Here is an 18,570-nt window from a genome sequence, read left to right as displayed (position 1 = left end):
TCCCAACTGTTTTTGAGCCAAAATGATGCGTTTTGAGGCAAAAACTTTTAACTGAAACTTGGAAATCCAAGATGGCCACCATAGCAGCATTTTTAGCACCAAAAACAGCTCTGGGATGGGAAATAACACAAAAACCAGCGAGTTTTGGATTTTTCAGGTGGGGGAGACCAAAATCTACCCTCCCCAAACCTCTCAAAATGCATTTTTGAAGACTCCCCTCCCCCAACCCTGAATTGATCTCACAACCTGTCAACTGTGCCATGATATGTGCTTGGAGCTGCAGATTGGAAGCTACAAAAGCTTACAGGGAGATTCTGTTCCTCAAGAAGCCTGGAACCTGGACTGCCTGTTTCTTCTGACTGCCTCTCAGGCCCAATGTATAATCTGGAGACTTCCACCCTGTCTGGAACCCGTGCACACCAAAAGGTGAAGGAATGCAGTCAGCCCAGATCCTGGATAGACCGCCATGGAGCCATGCAGCCTGCGCTCAAACCCACTAGTGGATGAACCTAGGATGAGAATTGCTCCCAAGGGAATGGTCCTTGAGCCCCAAACTGTGAATGCAGCCTGTCCAGGTAGGTGCACTGTAAAGCAGCCATCCCCCTAGAAGCAAACTTTGGCCTAGATGCACTAGAGGATCAGAAAGATCTCTCTGACCCAATTTTTTGTCCAATTCAAAAAGAGCTACTGATGCAGTAAAAAGTTTGTATGCAAATGATTCACATGGAGATTCGTCATAATTCCTGTCTCTCTTGTCTGACCGATAGCTACTCTCACACATGCGCAGAGCCGGTAGGGAAAGACCTGAAAGCAGCTTCCTGCCGCTCAGCTGGGGGGGGGTCTTAGACATCTGAGCAAATCAGGTCCTTGGGCACTTCCCCTTGCATCACATGGTGCACCAAGGAGGGAAGGCCACCATTTTGGATCGGCGGGCCATGAAGGTGGAGGGATCGTGCTTCCCTCCTAAGTCCAACAGAAAAGGAATGGGGGGAGGGGGGTTTGGGGAGCATCTTTTTTCTTCTAATGGTGCAGATATTCTACATGTGAAACTTGCATAGCATCTGTGCCCGTTAAAAAAAAAAAAAAAAAGGTTAGACAGGTATGCAACTTATCTTGGCCAGTTGCTTTTTTTGGGATCGCTAATGAGCGATTGTGCAGAAAACCACGCGGTGAGCCGTTTTCTGCATCGGGTCGGCAAATGCGATCATCAATAAAGCTGTTTAAACAGGTTTAGCGACGATCGTAGACTTTAGTGCATCTGGTCCTTTGTCTCTTAAAGTCTGTGATCTCCTGCAGCCAGAGCCATCCCACAAAGGGATCCTTTGCAGAATGAAAAGTACACGAAGAAGCAGAAGAAAATACTGAGGATAAAGAAAAACATGAGCAGAAAAGACAAGTTCCTACTGTCTCGTTTGTAGGAAGACAACTGGAAGTTGGAGGGCAGTCTGGAGGTAAAAGAGGAGGAGTAAAAATATGGAAAAGATCTTGCGAGATGGGATTGACTATCCAAATGTTCAGGATAGGAATAGAGTGGGTTTGTAAAAGAAGTACTATATCTTTAATCACTGGTTTAAAAGGATAGGGTTATGGCAGAGGAAAGTTTGGAGATGAATAGACTGCAAGGATTTCTTTTTCAAATGCAAAGCATTGATAAAGAAAGTTAATCAAGAATATGAAAAACAACTTGACAAAGAGGCAAACACTCATAGTAACAATTTTTTTAGGTAAATCAAAAGTAAAAAACCTGTGAGGGAATCCATGGGACCTTTGGATGATCAAGGTTTAAAAGGTGTGCTCAGGGAGGAAAAAGCCATAGTTAAGATTGAATGTATTCTTTGCTTCAGTCTTTACGGAAGAAGATAAAAGAAATCTATCTGAACCGGAAATGGTTTTCAAGGGTGATGAGGCAGAGTAATTTAAAGAAATCTCAGTGAACCTGGAAGACGTACTAAGCCAAAATTGACAAGTTAAATAGTGATAAATCACTTGGACTGAATGGTATACATCCCAGGGTACTGAAAGAACTCAAAATGAAATTACTGATCTGTAACCTGTCATTAAAATAGTCTGTAGTACCTGAAGATTGGAGGGTGGCCAATGTTAAGCCGATTTTAAAAAAGGGTTCCAGGGGAGATTCGGGAAATTACAGACTGGTAAGCCTGACCTCGGAGTCCGGCAAAATAGTGGAAACAATTATAAAAAATAAAATTGTGGAACATGTAGACAACATGATTTAATGAGACAAAGTCAGCATGGGTTCAGCCGATGGAGGTCTTGCTTCATCAATTTGCTTGACTTCTTTGAAGGTGTGAATAAACATGTGAATAAAGGTGAGCCCGTTGATGTAGTACTGTATATCTAGATTTCCAGAAGGCTTTTGACAAAGTTCCTCATGAGAGGCTCCTGAGAAAATTAAAGAGTCATGGGATAGGATTAAGAACTGGTTATCAGATAGAAAACAGAGGGTAGGTTGAATGGCCATTTTTCTCAGTGGAGGAGGGTAAATAGTGGTATGCCGCAGGAATCGGTGCTATTTAACTTATTTATAAATGATCTGGAAATTGGGACGACAAGTGAGGTGATTAAATTTGCAGATGACACTAAACTGTTCAAAGATGTTAAAATGCATGCGGACTGTGAAAAACTGCAGGAAGACCTTAGAAAATTGGAAGACTGGGTGTCCAAGTGGCAGATGAAATTTAAAGTGGACAAATGCAAGTGATGCACATTGGGAACAATAATCCAAATCATAGTTATCGGATGCTAGGGACCACTTTGGGTGTCAGCGCTCAAGAAAAGGATCTGGGTGTCATTGTAGACAATACGCTGAAGCCTTCTGCCCAATGTGCAGCGGTGGCCAAGAAGGCAAACAGGATGCTAGGAATTATTAGAAAAGGGATGGTTAACAAGACTAAGAATGCCTCTGTATCACTCAATGGTGCGACCTCACCTTGAATATTGCATTCATTTTTGGTCTCCTTATCTCAAAAAAGATATAGCACCACTAGAAAAAGTTCAAAGAAGAGTATACATGATGATAAAAGGGATGGAACTCCTCTCATATGAGGAAAGACTAAAGAGGTTAGGGCTCTTCAGCTTGGAAAAGAGACGGCTAAGGGAAGATCTGACTGAAGTCTACAAAATCCTGAATGGTGTAGAATGGGTACAAGTGGATCAATTTTTTTACTGCACCAAGATTTACAAAAACTAGGGGGCACTCAATGAAGTTACAGAGTAATACTTTTAAAACCAATAGGAGGAAATATTTTTTCACTCAGAGAATAGTTAAGCTCTGGAACACGTTGCCAGAGGATGTGGTAAGAGCAGTTAATGTAGCTAGGTTTAGAAAAGGTTTTTACAAGTTCCTGGAGGAAAGATCCATAGTCTGCTGTTGAGACAGACATGGGATGGTAGCATGGAATGCTGCTACTATTTGGATTTTTGCCTAGTACTTGTGACTTGGATTGGTCTATGCAACGAGGGGACAGTGGGCTCGATAGACAATTGGTCTACCCAGTAAGGCTATTCTTATGTTCTTATATGCTTGCGTCCAACTTGAATACTACAAACAGGAGTTCCATTCCTATGGCCAGAATATCTCGAAAGAACACCCAGTGTGAGGTTCCTTTATGAAGATGGGCTTGTAGTTCTGCAGGATTAATATTCCTGTGAGGTTGTAAGCCTTGTGATCAGTTTAAGTGTTGGAGTCATTACTCCCTGCCATCTTTCTTTTTCTCTTTACATACTTTTTCTCCATTTCCATAGTTTATTTTCACTTTTTCTCCTACAACTTCTCCAATTTCTCCTAATCCTTACATCTTTGCAAAAACCTCCCACATCTCTGCCAATTTTTACATCTTTTATTCTTTCTCTACCCCCCCCCCCCATTTTTTTTCTTGCTATGTGTGTCTCTTTTACTTGTTCCCCACTGTTGTGTTGCAGTGAAGCATTTCCTTGGCTTTGCTGATGATACTATTTGCTATAGTGTTCCAGTCTTAATCAGATTTCATAACGAAACCTTCATTTGCTCCCTCTTGCCCACAGGGGGAGGGGGCAGAGAAGAAATGGGGGTACAGCCAAGTTTTTCTTTCCTTTTCTTTCTGCTAAAATAGCACTGCAGTACAATACAAAATACTGTCCAAATAAGGCAGAAATCTGTTCTCTGCTGCCTCCACCCCAAGTGATCTACACATTGTATAAGGGAGAGACCATTAGACTTGTGCAATCCTGTGCAAACTTTGTATGGCAAGGGGCTCTGAAAGTAGTCCTCGGAACACATCTAGTCTGTCAAGTTTTCCAATAGTCACAATGCATTTACTCATGATATATTAGCACCCAATAGAGTACATATATTCATTGTTGATATCTAAAAGATCTGACTGGCTGAGTGTGTTCCAAGGGCTGGGTTGAGAACCATTGCTGTATGGTGATGAACATGCACCATTAAATATTTGTAGAACTCAACTAGACATGACTACTGCAGTTAAAATGAATCTCTCCTTCTTAAAACTTTGGTAAAAACAAAAATAGGTATTTTAGCAATGAACAAGAAATACCACACTACACTCATAATATGTCATGTACTATTGATGTGTGCACACAGTGGACTCTTATTTTCAGAAGTTCTATGACAGACACATAATGGGAGAAAACATTTTGAAAATAAAGACTATTGAACTATATGACATGTAAATGATAGTGGAACTATGGCATATTAACAAGAATTTTCATATCAGATGCCTTTTCTTTAAAAGTCTTCTAATCCAAAAAAACACTTAGGATTGCATTTTCCCTCTAATTCTATAATCTTGTGTGTACATTTTCATTTTGCACACAAAATGTACATGCAGTTATAGAGTGATAGCATTTATGTACATAACTTAATTGTTAACTTAGGTTCCAATTGATGTTAATAATTGGAGTTAACAGGTACTAATTTGCAGCTACATGCATACTTGTCCTTAGTTGTAATTTTTTAACCTTAGCGCATAATTTCTTTAGCGTACAACTGCTAGGGGGATGTGGATATGGAATGGGCATGGGTGGGTCAGGGGGATGCCCAGCATTTATGCACTAAGGTTATAGAATATTGTCAGTTACATTTGTAACTGACAGCAGTTAGGTGCAAGCATTTACACCAGCCTTTGACATGGTGCAAGTGCTCACAACTAAAATGCAGACACATGCCAATTATGCGCATAAAGAATTCATACTTACTATATTTTTTGCTCCATAACACGCACTTTTTTTCCACCCAAAAGTGGGTGGAATTCTCGGTGCGTCTTATGGAGCGAAGGTACAATTTTTACCCCCCCCGTACCATTAAAAAAAGTCCCCCCTGCTGCACATCCCTTTTTAAAACATCCCCCCTGCCGTACCTTTTTAAAACATCCCCCCCAGCAAACACCCGCCGCCACACCTTTTTCACATATACCCCCCTCCACATACACCCGCCTTTGCACCTTTTTAAAAGTCTCAAGTTTCAAGTTTTATTTTGATTTGATGAATCGCTTATTCAAATTTACTAAGCGAATTACAATAAAAGAAAAATAAACATACATTTAGACATACTATTTAAAGTTTAAAAATGATAGGTTAGACAGACAGACTTACAAACTAATCGATACACAAGGGATGGAGGAATAAAGTTACATTTCAATGCTTTAAAGTAGAAAAAAGAACCATAGATGGAAAATACATTAGGGAGGGAGTAACTGGAGGGTAACTGGAGGGTAACCTGGAGGGTAACTACTTTAAGATTTGAGTATAATTTAAAGATTAAAAGCATCTTTAAAAAGATAACTTTTTAAATTATTTTTTAAACGGCTAAGATCGTTTTCCTCTCTTATATATTGAGGCAAAGTGTTCCCCGCAAACACCCGCCGCCATCATACCTTGTTAAAAACATCCTGGTGGTCTAGCGTGATTCTTCCCTCGCTAGCCATCTCCTATTTCCCAGACAGGAGCAGCAGAGGTCAGGCACGAGCTTTCCGTGCTCCTGCCTGGCCCTGTGCTGCTTTCTAATTGGTTTCCGGCAGTTCGCGCATCAGAAAGCAGCGCAGGGCCAGGCAGGAGCACAGAAAGCTTGCGCCTGCCCTCCGCTGCTCCTGTCCGGGAAATAGGAGACGGTTAGCCAGGGAAGAATCATGCTAGACCACCAAGATGTTTTTAACAAGGTACGACGGTGGTGGGTGTTTGCGGGGGGGATGTTTTAACAAGGTGTGGCAGCAGGCATGAGGGGGGATGTTTTAAAAAGGGGCTTGCGGCGGGGGGATTTTTAAAATGGTACGGGGGTTAAAAAAACTGTACCTGCGGAGGGAGGGGGGTGTTTTAGAAAGGTACCTGGGGGGAGATGATAAAAATACTGAGACAGCTGTCTAGGGAGGGAGAGAGGGATTTAAAAAGGTACCGGACCAGGGGGGGGGGTTTGGCTGGCTGGCTTGGGGCTAGCTGGCTGCCATTAGACTGCCTACCATTAGATGTGCGCACCACTAAGTGTGCCCTGTGCCCTGTCCCAGTCTACCATTAGACCACCAGAGGGGGAACAGGGTATAGGGCACATCATTTGGTTCAGAATTTTTTTCTTGGTTTTTCTTCCTCTACAGGTGGGTGTGTCTTATGGTCAGGTGCATCTTATGGAGCGAAAAATCTGGTAGTACCCAGCATTTTACCATCTAACTTTAGGCAATCTCAATAGAATTACTATAAGAAAACTATATCATTTTTTATATACATGAAAAATAATAGCTTTGGGAAAAGGAAGGGCTCATGTTGTTCAATTTCCCTCCATTTTAACTTTTTGTAACTGATTATATATTTGTAACTGACCTGGGCTCCTTCTGCTTCTGTTTTCAGAATATCAGAAGAGGAAAGCTGGTTGCAGTAGAGGCCTGGAGATCTCAGTGTAGCATCATTTCCCTGTTAAAAGCAAAAAGACATATTGCCCTGAATATAAATGAAAAACAAGCATTAACCATTTCCCCTTTCTCCTAATATTTATGTCAAATTCTATTCAATCATACTGACTCCAAACCAGGAGGCAAAAACATCTCTTCAAAACCTCATTACTGTAGTGTGGTTTTCTTCTGACCAGTACTGTACTACCAAGTAAATTAAGAAACTGGGTCCCCCTGAGGCGGCTGGAACATTTTGTGCACCCACAAGCTGCATCTACCACTCAGCGCCCACATAAAACACACTTGTGCTGTTTTTTTGAAGCACTCATACTGAATACGCCAAAACCCTATGCACAACAACGCCGTACAAAAATGGTGGCCTCAGGATCACTTTAGGCGCCTTTTATTTCTTGTGTATTTTTTTTTAAACTTCTCACAACTTACCAGCTGTCTCAAGAGAGCAGACCCCACAGGCATTCCAAACTGTAGTCTGTGCTGGACAGATGGCCAGGCATACAGCTGAGGCTGTTCTAAATTTAGAAAATCTGGAGATGTAGGGGAAATGGGGGTAGGGACTCAACCCTTCTGAGTGTGGCACCTCTGAGGTCGGTAGGACCTCCCAAGAGGGTCCCCCAAGCTCTGTCCGGACAGCACAAAGGACAAGAAAAAATTCCCTAAGCAGATCTAACAGGCCCAAACAAACCTCAATCAGACTGCACAAACTTACCATTCTACCTGCTGGAGACTGAGAAAAGACTGATTATAATAGGGACTGCACAGCCCACTTGTACTATAGCCAAAAGTCAATGTCTCAGTCTCCTCTTGCAGGCAGAGTAGGGTTACCAGACGTCCAGATTTCCCCAGACATGTCCTCCTTTTGAGGACATGTCTAGGGGTCTGGACGGCTTTTCAAAACCTGACACTTTGTCCGGGTTTTGAAAAGCTGTGTTGGGCAGAGAGGAAGTCCACGCGTGATGTCATCACGTAGAGTCCACACATGCACGGACTTCCTCCCTGCCTGACAAGAGCAGGCGGCAGGGTCGGGGCTTTGGCGGACTTGGGGGTGGGATTAGGGCAGGGGTAGGCGTAACTAGGCGGGCCTGGGGGCGGGGCTAGGGGGGGGTGTCTGGATTTTCTGAAAGGAAAATCTGGCAACCCAATGGTAGAGGAGCGTAAACCCATCCGTATCTGTGCCGGTCTGGAGGGCTGCTAAAGAAAGTGTGGTTTTCTTCTGCCCAGTACTGTACTACCAAGTAAATTAAGAATCTCTCTGCTCTTTACTTTCAGAGGACATTAGTTTAGTTCTGAATTAACCAAATTCCTTACTGATATTACATTTGCTACAGATCTAATCTACTTTGGGTCTATTTGAAAAAGGTAGAATACAAATAAATTTAATTTCTAATAGCATATGATGAATACAATTTGCCATGCTGGGTCATAGCAACAGCGCAATGTAGCCTTGGATATCTCTAGGCATCAACCATCAGGGTCCTGTATTTTTAGGATTCACATAAGATTTCTCTCCTCATCTCACCACTGCTGCCACCATAGCTGCCCCCCCAAAAAAAAACAGCAGCTAATTGCTCCCACTTTCCATTCCTCAGCCAGCACTACGCAAACTCTAAAAGAGTTTCAGCTTATAGTGTGCAAACTCCTGTGTATTCCTCATGAGATTTAAGAATGATGTGGGCCCATTATGGGGCCCACTTTTTGAAATCCCATGCAGTATCAGCTGAAAAAATGAACACAAAAGTAAGGAGAAATTAGGCTCTTACCTGCTAATTTTCTCTCTTTTATATTCTCCAGACCGGCCCAGTTCACTGATGGGTAATAGCTCACCATGACCAACAGGTGGAGACTGAAACAAAACCTTTTGGCTGTAATACAAGTAGCTGTGCTTCTCCCCTAATATATTCAGTCTGTTGAATAGCCAAGCAGAATCTAAGAAGGACTAAGTATAACAGTAAGAACACTCCTAACAGGAGTAACAACTAACACAGAACAAAACTGCTGGAAATTGCATAGAAAAATCTCAAGCTAAGCTAAGCCAAAGCCACTGATCTTTTTAATTTCCCCGACCCCAGAAAAATACTAGAACCCGCAGAAAAACCCCACACTCTACACGCGCATCCCAAAAGAACAACAGACAGACAGGGTGGGGAATGGGCCGGTTTGGAGAGTCTAAAAGAAATAAAATTAGCAGGTAAGAACCTAATTTCTCTTTCTTTAGCAACTCTCCAGACCGGCCCAGTTCACTGATGGGATATACCAAAGCAGTACCCATAATGGGTGGGATCCCCAAGAGCCGCCACCAGAACACCATGTCCCAACGCACCTGAACTTCCACACAGTAGTGTCTCACAATGGAATGGAGAGAAGACCAAACCACAGCTTTACAGATATTCACTGGAGGTACAAGCGCAGACTCAGTCTAAGAAGATGCTTGACCCCGAGTGGAATGAGCCTTGAGAAATTCCAGAACAGGCTTCTTCTGAAGAAGGTATGCGGAAGCGATAGTCTCCTTGATCCAGCACAAATGGTAGTGTTGGAAGCACCGTCCCCCTTACGAGGACCCGCTAAGAGGGCAAAAAGATGATCCGATTTCTGGAACTCCTGGGTCCGCTGAACATAAGTGTGAAGACCCTGACAGACATCCAACTTGCGCAACTGCCTCTGCTTTGAAGAGCACTCCGGACTACCCAAGACAGGGAGGACTAGAGACTGATTGACAAGAAAAGATGAGACCACCTTCAGCAGAAAGAAAGTAAGAGGCTGCAGCACAACACGTTCCCTAGAAAACTCCAGGAAGGGAGGCCTACAAAGAAAGCCTGCAACTCAGAAAAGCATCTTGCAAAAGTAATGGCCACCAGGAAAACCATCTTGAGAGTAAGATTATTTAATGAGCAGGAACTCAGGGGCTCAAAGGGAGGGTGCTCGAGCATGGACAGAACAAGACTGAGATCCCAGGCCAGAACCGAAGGTCGCACTGGAGGCCAAAGCAATTTGGCCACCCTCAAAAAGCGAACCACATCTGGATAAGAAGTTAAACACTTACTCTGCAGCAAACCACAAATGCAGACAAATTCCGCAAGTTGAACCTGGAGAAACCAGGCCATCTTGCAAGAATTCCAAGATGTGAGGCAAAGAGGCGCGAAAGGAAATCACTCGCGCAGCACACAACTTCTCAAAAATACGCCAAACATGCACATAAGCCCGAGAAGTGGAAAACCTCCGGGACCCCAAAAGAGAGGAGATCACTTTATCCAAATAACCTTTTTTTCCCCTAAGTGCTCCCCTCCAAGAGCCAAGCCGTAAGACAAAAGGGGACCGAGATCGAACAACGGAATGGGACTCTGAGTCAGAAGATCGGGTGAGGGGGCAGTAGGAGAGGTCTGCCATGAGATGATGAACCAGATCCACGTACCACAGACGCCTGGCAAGGCCGGAGCCACCAGGATCATGTGGCTGGGGTGCCGAGCAAAGCGAAGAAGAAATCTGTCCACCATCTGCCACGGAGGAAACATGTACAGGAGCCCTCCACCGGCCAAGGCTGTACCAGAGCAATCAGCTCCCTCGGCCTAAACATAACATAACATAATAGCAGATTTCTAGACCACATAACCATTAGTTCAATGTGGTTAACAAAAGATTATGCTATGGGAAAATACAGAAATAATATAATGTGAAGAAATTCAGCTAGCCAAAAATTTGGAGAAAAGAATAGTCTTCAAAAGTTTTCTGTAATGCTGATAAGATATAGATCTAATCAACAATGGATGGAAATCTTTGCCATAAAAAGCAGCCTGATAAGAAAGACAATGCCCATGATGCTCTTACTTTTGCAACCCTTTGCTGAAGAGAACGTAAATAGGGCGTAAGATTTTCTACTCTTCTCATGTGTCATAATAACAAATCTATCAACAAGATATGAAGAAGCAGCACCAAAAACTGCTTTGTAATATATGCATCCCAACTTGAAAATCACCCGGGCCTTCACTGGGAGCCAATGCAACTCACAATAATAAGGAGTGACATGATCGTACTTCCTCAGGACATAACTCATTCTTACAGCTATATTTTGGACCAAGACCAGTCTAGTCAAATTTTTTTAGTACTTGTCAAGTATATAATATTGCAGTAATCTAAAATTCTCAAAAGTAGTGTCTGAACTAAGAGTGTTAAAGCAGTAGCATTAAAGAAAGATCTGATGGTACTGAGTTTCCACAAGGTATAATAACTCTTCTGAACCACTGCATCTATCTGAGTTTTCATAGTCAAACACTGATCAAAAACAACTCCCAAAATTTTAATTGTAGGGCTTATTTTAAATGATACTGAATTGATCTTAATTGTTGGTTCAAAGCTAATCTTTTGGGAGGATACAAAAAAGAATTTAGTTTTTTCCTGATTTAGTTTCAGCTTGAATTCTTGCATCCAGGATTCCACTGTATTTAGTACAGACTCAATAAATTGAGTACTGTTGGATAATGTGGTACAACATGGGATAACAATTGTAATATCGTCAGCATAGCTGAACAACCTCAAACCCATTTTACTCATCCAATGACCCAACAAAAGAATATAGGAGAAAGAGGGGAGATCTATGGGACTCTACAAGGATTTTTCCAAATTACTGAGAGTACATCCTTGAATTTAACCCGATAGTCTTGATTCTAGGAATCCTTTAAACCATGAGAGTACTTTACCTTGGATTCTTAAAGAATCCAAAAACTTGAGCAATTTACCGTGGTCTACTAGATCGAAAGTGCTACTTAAATCAAAATGAAGCACCAATACATTACTATCCTTACTCAGAAGACTGTTCAAATGGTCCAGACATCCCTATGCCGACTGAAAAACTGGGGCGGATCTGATCCAGACATCCCTGCGCTGACTGAAAAACCGGGGCGCTTTGGCATTGACACTCATGGCCATCAGATCCAGGACCGGGTGACCCCCAAGTCTGCACTATTAACTCGAAGGCTGCGGAACCAAGACACTGCTCACTGGGATCTAGCATGTGACGACTGAGGAAGTGCGCCTGGACAGTCTCCACTCCTGCTATGTGGGAAGCCGAGATGTCCAGAAGATGAGTCTCTGCTCAAACCATGAGCAGAGCAGCCTCATGCACCACCAAACGACTCCTGGTTCCCCACCCCTCCTCCTGATGATTGACTTAGGCCACCACTGTGGTATTGTCCAAGAGAACCCGAATAGACTTGCCCATCAACAGTGGCTGGAATGCTAACAATGCGAGTCGGATGGCTCTGGTCTCCAGAACATTGTTCGACCAGGACGCTTCCTCTGTCAACCAGATGCCTTGAGTCGAGTGACCGAGACACTGAAATCCCCAGCCAAGGAGACTGGCATCCATGAGAAGCACGATCCACTGAGGCTGATCCAGACTCACTCCCTGTACCAGATTGGAAGAAAGGAGCCACCAATGGAGACTGCAATGAACCAACCTCCGCAGAGGAACAGGAGTGTCCATATCGTGCAACTGGGGCAACCACCGCTGCAGCAGAGCATACTGAAGTGGGTGCATATGAGCCCGGGCCCACCGAACCATGTCTATGGAAGCCGCCATCGACCCCAAGACCTGGAGAAAATCCAGTGCCCGAGGATACCAGGAAGCCATCAGAAGACGAATCTGCAAATGCAACTTGAGCACTTGGGCATCCGGTAGGAAGACCTTCCCCAAAATGGTGTCAAAGAGAACCCCAAGGTACTCCAGGCACTGAGAAGGAGCCAACCGGCTCTTGGACATGATGACTACCCACCCTAGCAACTGCAAGAACTCCACAACCCAAGCCCTAACTCGGGAGCTCTCCTAAAAGGATTTTGCTCAGATCAACCAGTCACCCAGATAGGGGTGAACCAGAATGCCCTCTTTGCACAAGGCCCCTGCCATGACCACCATAATCTTGGTGAACATACGCAGAGCCGTTGCCAGACCAAAAGGAAGTGAACAAAAGTGATAGTGCTGTCTCAAGATCGCAAAGGGAAGGAACCGCTGATGGGAGGTACGAATCAGAACATGCAAGGAAGCCTCCGTCAGATCAAGAGAGGTAAGGAATTCCCCCTAGCTAAACCACAAGAATGAAAGATCTCAGGGTCTCCATGCGAAAAGAAGGAACTCGGGAAGTCCTGTTGACCCCTTCAGATGGGCTGAAAAGTCCCCTCTTTCTTGGGCACCATGAAGTAAATGGAATACCGACCGATGCAACACTCATGAGAAGGTACTGGAACTACAGCTTTAAGATTGAGCAGCCTTTGAAGTGTCTGGTGAATGACCCATTTCTTCCATGCTGCCTGGCAAGGAGAAGAGAGAAAGTGATCTGGCAATGCACAGGAAAACTCTAGAGCATAACCGTCCTGAATCACCTCCAGGACCCACTGATCCACTGTGATCTCGAATCCCAAACTTTGTAGGAACCACGTAGTCCGTTGGGTCGCTACAATAACCCCCTGAGATGTTGAATCTTTGATGAGCCAGTCATCTAGGTAGGGGAACACCTGAAGACCATGGTTCCTCAGAGCTGCTGCTACCACCACCAGGCACTTGGTGAACACTCTGGGAGATGAAGCCAGGTAATGCAGATTCCCCACCCAAAATCTGAGGTACTGATGGGAGATCGGATGAATGGGGATGCGAGCATAAGCCTCCTTGAGATTTAGAGAACATAACCAATCGTTCTGATCTAGAACGGGGTAAAGGGACGCCAGAGACAACATGCAAAATTTTTCTTAGACTAAAAATTTGTTGAGAGCCCTGAGTTCCACCTTTGCTGATACGTGGAATACATCTGTTTTACGATCACTGGGATGTCATTATGGAACAAGTTATCTGGTCAAATAAGATTATGTGCAGAATACTCTACTTTTAAAAAATTGCTTAAGACAGTTACTTGTAGAATGACACAAGGGGTGTGGCCAAGATGAAAATGAATTGATTCAAATTGGCGAATCGGCCAGCACCACTCGGTACCTCTGAGTACCCCCTCAAATAAAGCCCCGCCTATACTCTACCCACTTAAATATCACTCCCCATACACAAACTCACTCATTGACTGACACACCCACCCCTTGCATTTAACTCAAGCACAGGCATACACAAACTCCCAACATACTCACATCTCCCTAGTTAAATCATCCACATTATAAGCACCAGCTATGTGGGTACTAGGGCACCCCCAATATTTTTTTACAGCATTGCCTAAGTATCAGAACTGAAATCTACAAGATTTGCAGGAGAAAGCAGGAAGGAAGGTTGCCTCTGCTCAGTTACTGCAGGCAGCCCAGAACATAGTGGTTTAGATGCTCCTATGTCCTGGGCTGCTGGGGAACATGTTTTTCCACTCAGCTTCTGGACGCTAAATCTCTCATCATTCTCATCCATTCACTGGTCATCTCTACTCTAGATTACTGCAATTCTTTATATCAGGGAATCACACAAAAAGAAATCAGAAGACTCCAGATTATTCAAAATACAGCTGTAAAAATTATTTTTCAAGCTAATAAATTCGATCACATTACCCCACTTTTGAAAAAGGCACACTGGCTACCTATTTCCCATCAAATTATGTTTAAAATACTTTTCCTAATCTTTAAGGTACTTTCCAATCATTCCCCTACTTTCATCGATAGACTTCTAATTCCGTAAACAACATCAAGACCACTTCAATCCACCCAACAATCTCTTTTTGCAGTTCCCTCAATTAGGCAATTATTTTATGACACCACTCGAAAAACAATTTTTACAGTGGTAGCCCTAACGTTGTGGAATGCACTGCCACTTGCTCTTAGGTGTGAATCCAAATTCTAATCAATGCTTAAAACCTTTCTTTACAAAGAAGCATATGAGACCTAGACCTTGAACTTAACCTATACTTTGCAGCTTACTCTTTTGTCTTTTCTGTCCTTACCACCTTTTTATTTTACCCTACCCTTTTCACTTTTGTCTGTATTGTAGTTGTTCATGAGATTTGTCTACCTATATATTTGCATTTGTAATTCCTACAATTTTGTTGTTTTTAATTTTTGAAGATTTGTAATGTTGTAAACTGCTTTGGAAATGAAAAGCGGTATAGCAAGCCATAATAAACTTGAAACTTGATCCTTGCTGGGCTTCCACGGCCGAGAGCATGTAGCAAAAAATGTGGACTATGCAGAGGATGGCTATTGGCCTGGAATCTGTGAATACCAGAGGAAGTGCTGTAGTGCAAAAGGAGATGAGGAAGCAGTCCCAGAAAACAGGAATATGCCTGGAGCCAGGGAAAGAGCAGGGAAATGATCTAAGCCTGTGGTCAAATAGGGAGTCACAAATTGAAGATGAGTTAAACCTACCTATGAAAGAAAGTCTCACCTGAAGAAGTGGAAAGCAATGAAGAGATGGGTGATCAAAACCTGCATGGAACAGCAGATGACTAGGGAAAAGTATATTGGAGCTTGCTATGGAGCAGAGGGAAATAAAGTTCTGGGTCAAAGGGAAATGAGAAGCAGAACAAGCTAAAAAGAGCTATTAAACTCTCTCTCCCCAAATATAAAACATCAAATTATGCCTTTGCAAGAGGAGAAAAATTATAAAGTGCAAAGGGAGAAGGGAAAGAGGACAAGGAGGAGAGAGGAAGAAGAAAGTAGGGGAAGTGAAAACATTGGGCAAAAAAGAGAGTGGTGGACATGGCCTGAGGCAAGAGAGGAACCGGTCGGAGAAAAGTTTTATGAATGATCTGAATGGGGGAGGAGAGACATAGAGAATATGATACTGATACGCTGAAAGGAGGAGGTGAGAGTGGCAGGACCTTATCTTTTGATTTGTCCACTATCTGTCCTGCTCTTGACATTTAGATAGAGGCTGGTCATTCACTACCAGATGTATTTTATTTTTCCTTTTTTGTTTTTCTTTGCTGGTGAGGGGAAATTTGTTGTGTTATGAGGGGCTTTCAATAATTTATCTGAGCATGAAAGAAAGTAGCAAGCATGTTGAAACATGTCTGTGCATGTTATGACATGTCTCAAGGTTACTCATGCACAGTTGTGGCTCAGTGGGAGTCTAACATTTCAAGAGACAGGATGCCAGGAGAATCCTCGTGAGAATCAAGTAAGAAACTACTAGATTTGGAGCACCATTCAGTGATAAAATTTCTCACAAAAGAAGGAAAAAAGACAAACGAGATCTATGAACGCATGACAAGAAATTTGAGGATTTAATTCTCAGACAGATGAATTAAGGTTTCCTGAATAGCTAAAGAAATGGGCATCTTGGCAGGTACAGTTTAGAAAATAATTCATGAAAAAAATTGGGCATGTCCAAGATTAGTAGTGCAAAATGGGCTCCAAGAATGCTGATGCCGTGTCAGAAGGCCATGAGACTCCAAGTGCTGTCAGGAGAACTTGGAGATGCTCCGTGAAGTCCATGTGAATTTTTTTCATTGTTTGGTGACTGGAGATGAGACTTGCATCTATTACAAAGATCCTGAGTCCAAAATGGAGTCAATGCAGTGGAAACGAGTCATCCCCCGCCCTAAAATTGTTCAAGACAGAAAACTCTGCAAGCAAAGTCATGACAACTGTCTTCTGGGATGATGAAGGACACTTGCTTCTGGAGTTCATGCCACAAAAAACAATCATAACCGGGGAGAGTTATGCCAACACAATGACCGTTTTGTGGGAATCAATCTAGGAGAAATGATGAGGAACTCACAGCAGGCAGCATGATTTTTCATGACTGCGTCAGTGCACATGTCACAAAAATCACATGCTGCCATCAATGGATATGGGTTTCAGCAGCTGAACCATCCACTCTACAATCCTGACCTGGCTCTCTCGGATTATTTCTTGTTCTGAGTTATGAAGAAATCTCTCCGTGGGCAGCAGTTTTCAATTGATGAAGACTTCAAGGAAGCTGTGATGTGCTGGTTTAAGGTTAAAGAGAAGAATTCTTTTCAAAGGGGTAAAAGTAATTGCAGGAAACGTGGATGAAGTGTATGGACCTATCAGGGAACTATATTGGAAAATAAAACAAAAATTATTTGAAAACTCTTTTCTTTCCTATTGAGGTAGATAAATTATTAAATGCTACTCATATGAGTTCAAGCTTCAACGTAACTGGCTATTCAATGACTGGAATCCAATTCAATAACTTCTACAATCATAAACTTCCAGCTCTGTTTATAACAAAAATATTTTTAACCAAACCTTAAATTGATTAGGGATGGTAAAGATCCTCAGAGGGTTACACTACCCCTGTGGTTCAAGTGAAACAAATCATTGAACCCAATCTTCATTGGATCAAATCTTGATTAATTCTTTTGTTTAAATCTACCATTTCATTAGTATAAATATAGTTTTTTATTTTGTAGTATATCTTTTTCTTAAAGTACTTAGCTTAAATGGATTTAAACATGCCCATGTTTCAGATTACTTTCATCAGGGTTGAGGCTCCCGATTTAAATCAACTTAGTTGAATGCATATCTTGGAACTGTGCCTACATTTCCACTGTGCCCAAAGCCAAAGAAGACTTCTGCAAATTCGTCCTGCACAATTCTATCAGCCCCAACTACAACATCATCACAGGGGACATAAATTTACACCTAGACTAAGAGAACAACACAGATGAAATAGAGCTTAAAAACTTCCTAACTCTACTCAACTACAACATCCCCGTACCCACACAAACTCACGAAAAAGGTCTTCATTTAGACCTAGTTGCCATGTCCACAAAGGAAAACCTTGACCCAATCATCTCTCTGACTGAAGGCACCTGGCATCACGACATCTGGTCCAACCACTTCACCTATTATTTTAAGCTGATCTGGTCACACCGAAAATCTAAAACACGTCCGATAATAAAAAAAGAACATCAAACAAGAGGTTATATTAATCCAGAATAATACTGGTCAGAATACGAACCGCATACAGTAATAGAGGAAGGAATAGATTTCTGGGAACACTGGAACACAGCACATCCATCCTAGATAAAATCGCCCCCTTACATAAAAGCAAAAGCAATGCAAACAAACACAACAAATGGTTCGACGCCGAACTACTAAAAACGAAACAAACAGCTAGGCGACTAGAAAGAATTTGGAATAAAACAGGAGAACTGATTGACCGCAACAATTGGAGAGCCTACATAAAAACCTACAAACAACTGATAAAAGACAAACGCAAAGTGTTCTACTCCACCAAAATTAACTTATCATGCAAAGGTTCACAAGGAATCAATACAAAAGAGTTATTCAATATAGTCACAAACCTATTTGACACCACCCGCTACACCACACCTGAGCACAACACGAAGTTACCCACCGCAAAGGACCTAGCTCTATATTTTGATTCCAAAATTAAAAACCTAAAAAATAACTGTATAAGCAATAACGATGTAACAATCATCCCCAGCAACTACCAAATAGCTAACTCACATGACAATAAAATACCTACAGACATGATCTGGAGTTCCTTTCTAGATCCAGAATGGAATACCTACACCAAACTCTACAACAAATACTCTAAATCTCACTGCATCCTAGATACGTGCCCTCTGGAGATTATGAAAGCGGCACAACCAGAATTCAAAATATCACTATTACACTACCTAACCCACAACCTAAAAAATGGGACTTTCCTCACTAACAACGGTCACATAATAATAACCCCCATCCCAAAAAA

General features: G+C 42.5%; 1 protein-coding gene across 17 annotated transcripts in view; it reads right to left on the bottom strand.

The window, feature by feature from the left end:
* Positions 1-18,570, bottom strand: part of NCOA1 (nuclear receptor coactivator 1) — a 631,796-nt gene that overhangs the window by 103,623 nt on the left and 509,603 nt on the right. For all 17 annotated transcript variants that reach the window (XR_004538963.1, XR_004538966.1, XR_004538965.1 and 14 more), the window contains one exon: positions 6,829-6,918. Coding sequence is in view for 13 of the 17 variants with exons in the window: in XM_033939863.1 (XP_033795754.1) it covers positions 6,829-6,918 (90 nt within the window). In the remaining 4 variants the exon portion in view is untranslated. The remainder of the gene's footprint in view (positions 1-6,828; positions 6,919-18,570) is intronic.

This window comes from Geotrypetes seraphini, chromosome 3 (assembly GCF_902459505.1).
Source record: "Geotrypetes seraphini chromosome 3, aGeoSer1.1, whole genome shotgun sequence".
Taxonomy (NCBI): domain Eukaryota; kingdom Metazoa; phylum Chordata; class Amphibia; order Gymnophiona; family Dermophiidae; genus Geotrypetes; species Geotrypetes seraphini.
This window is presented reverse-complemented; position numbering and strand designations above follow the sequence as displayed.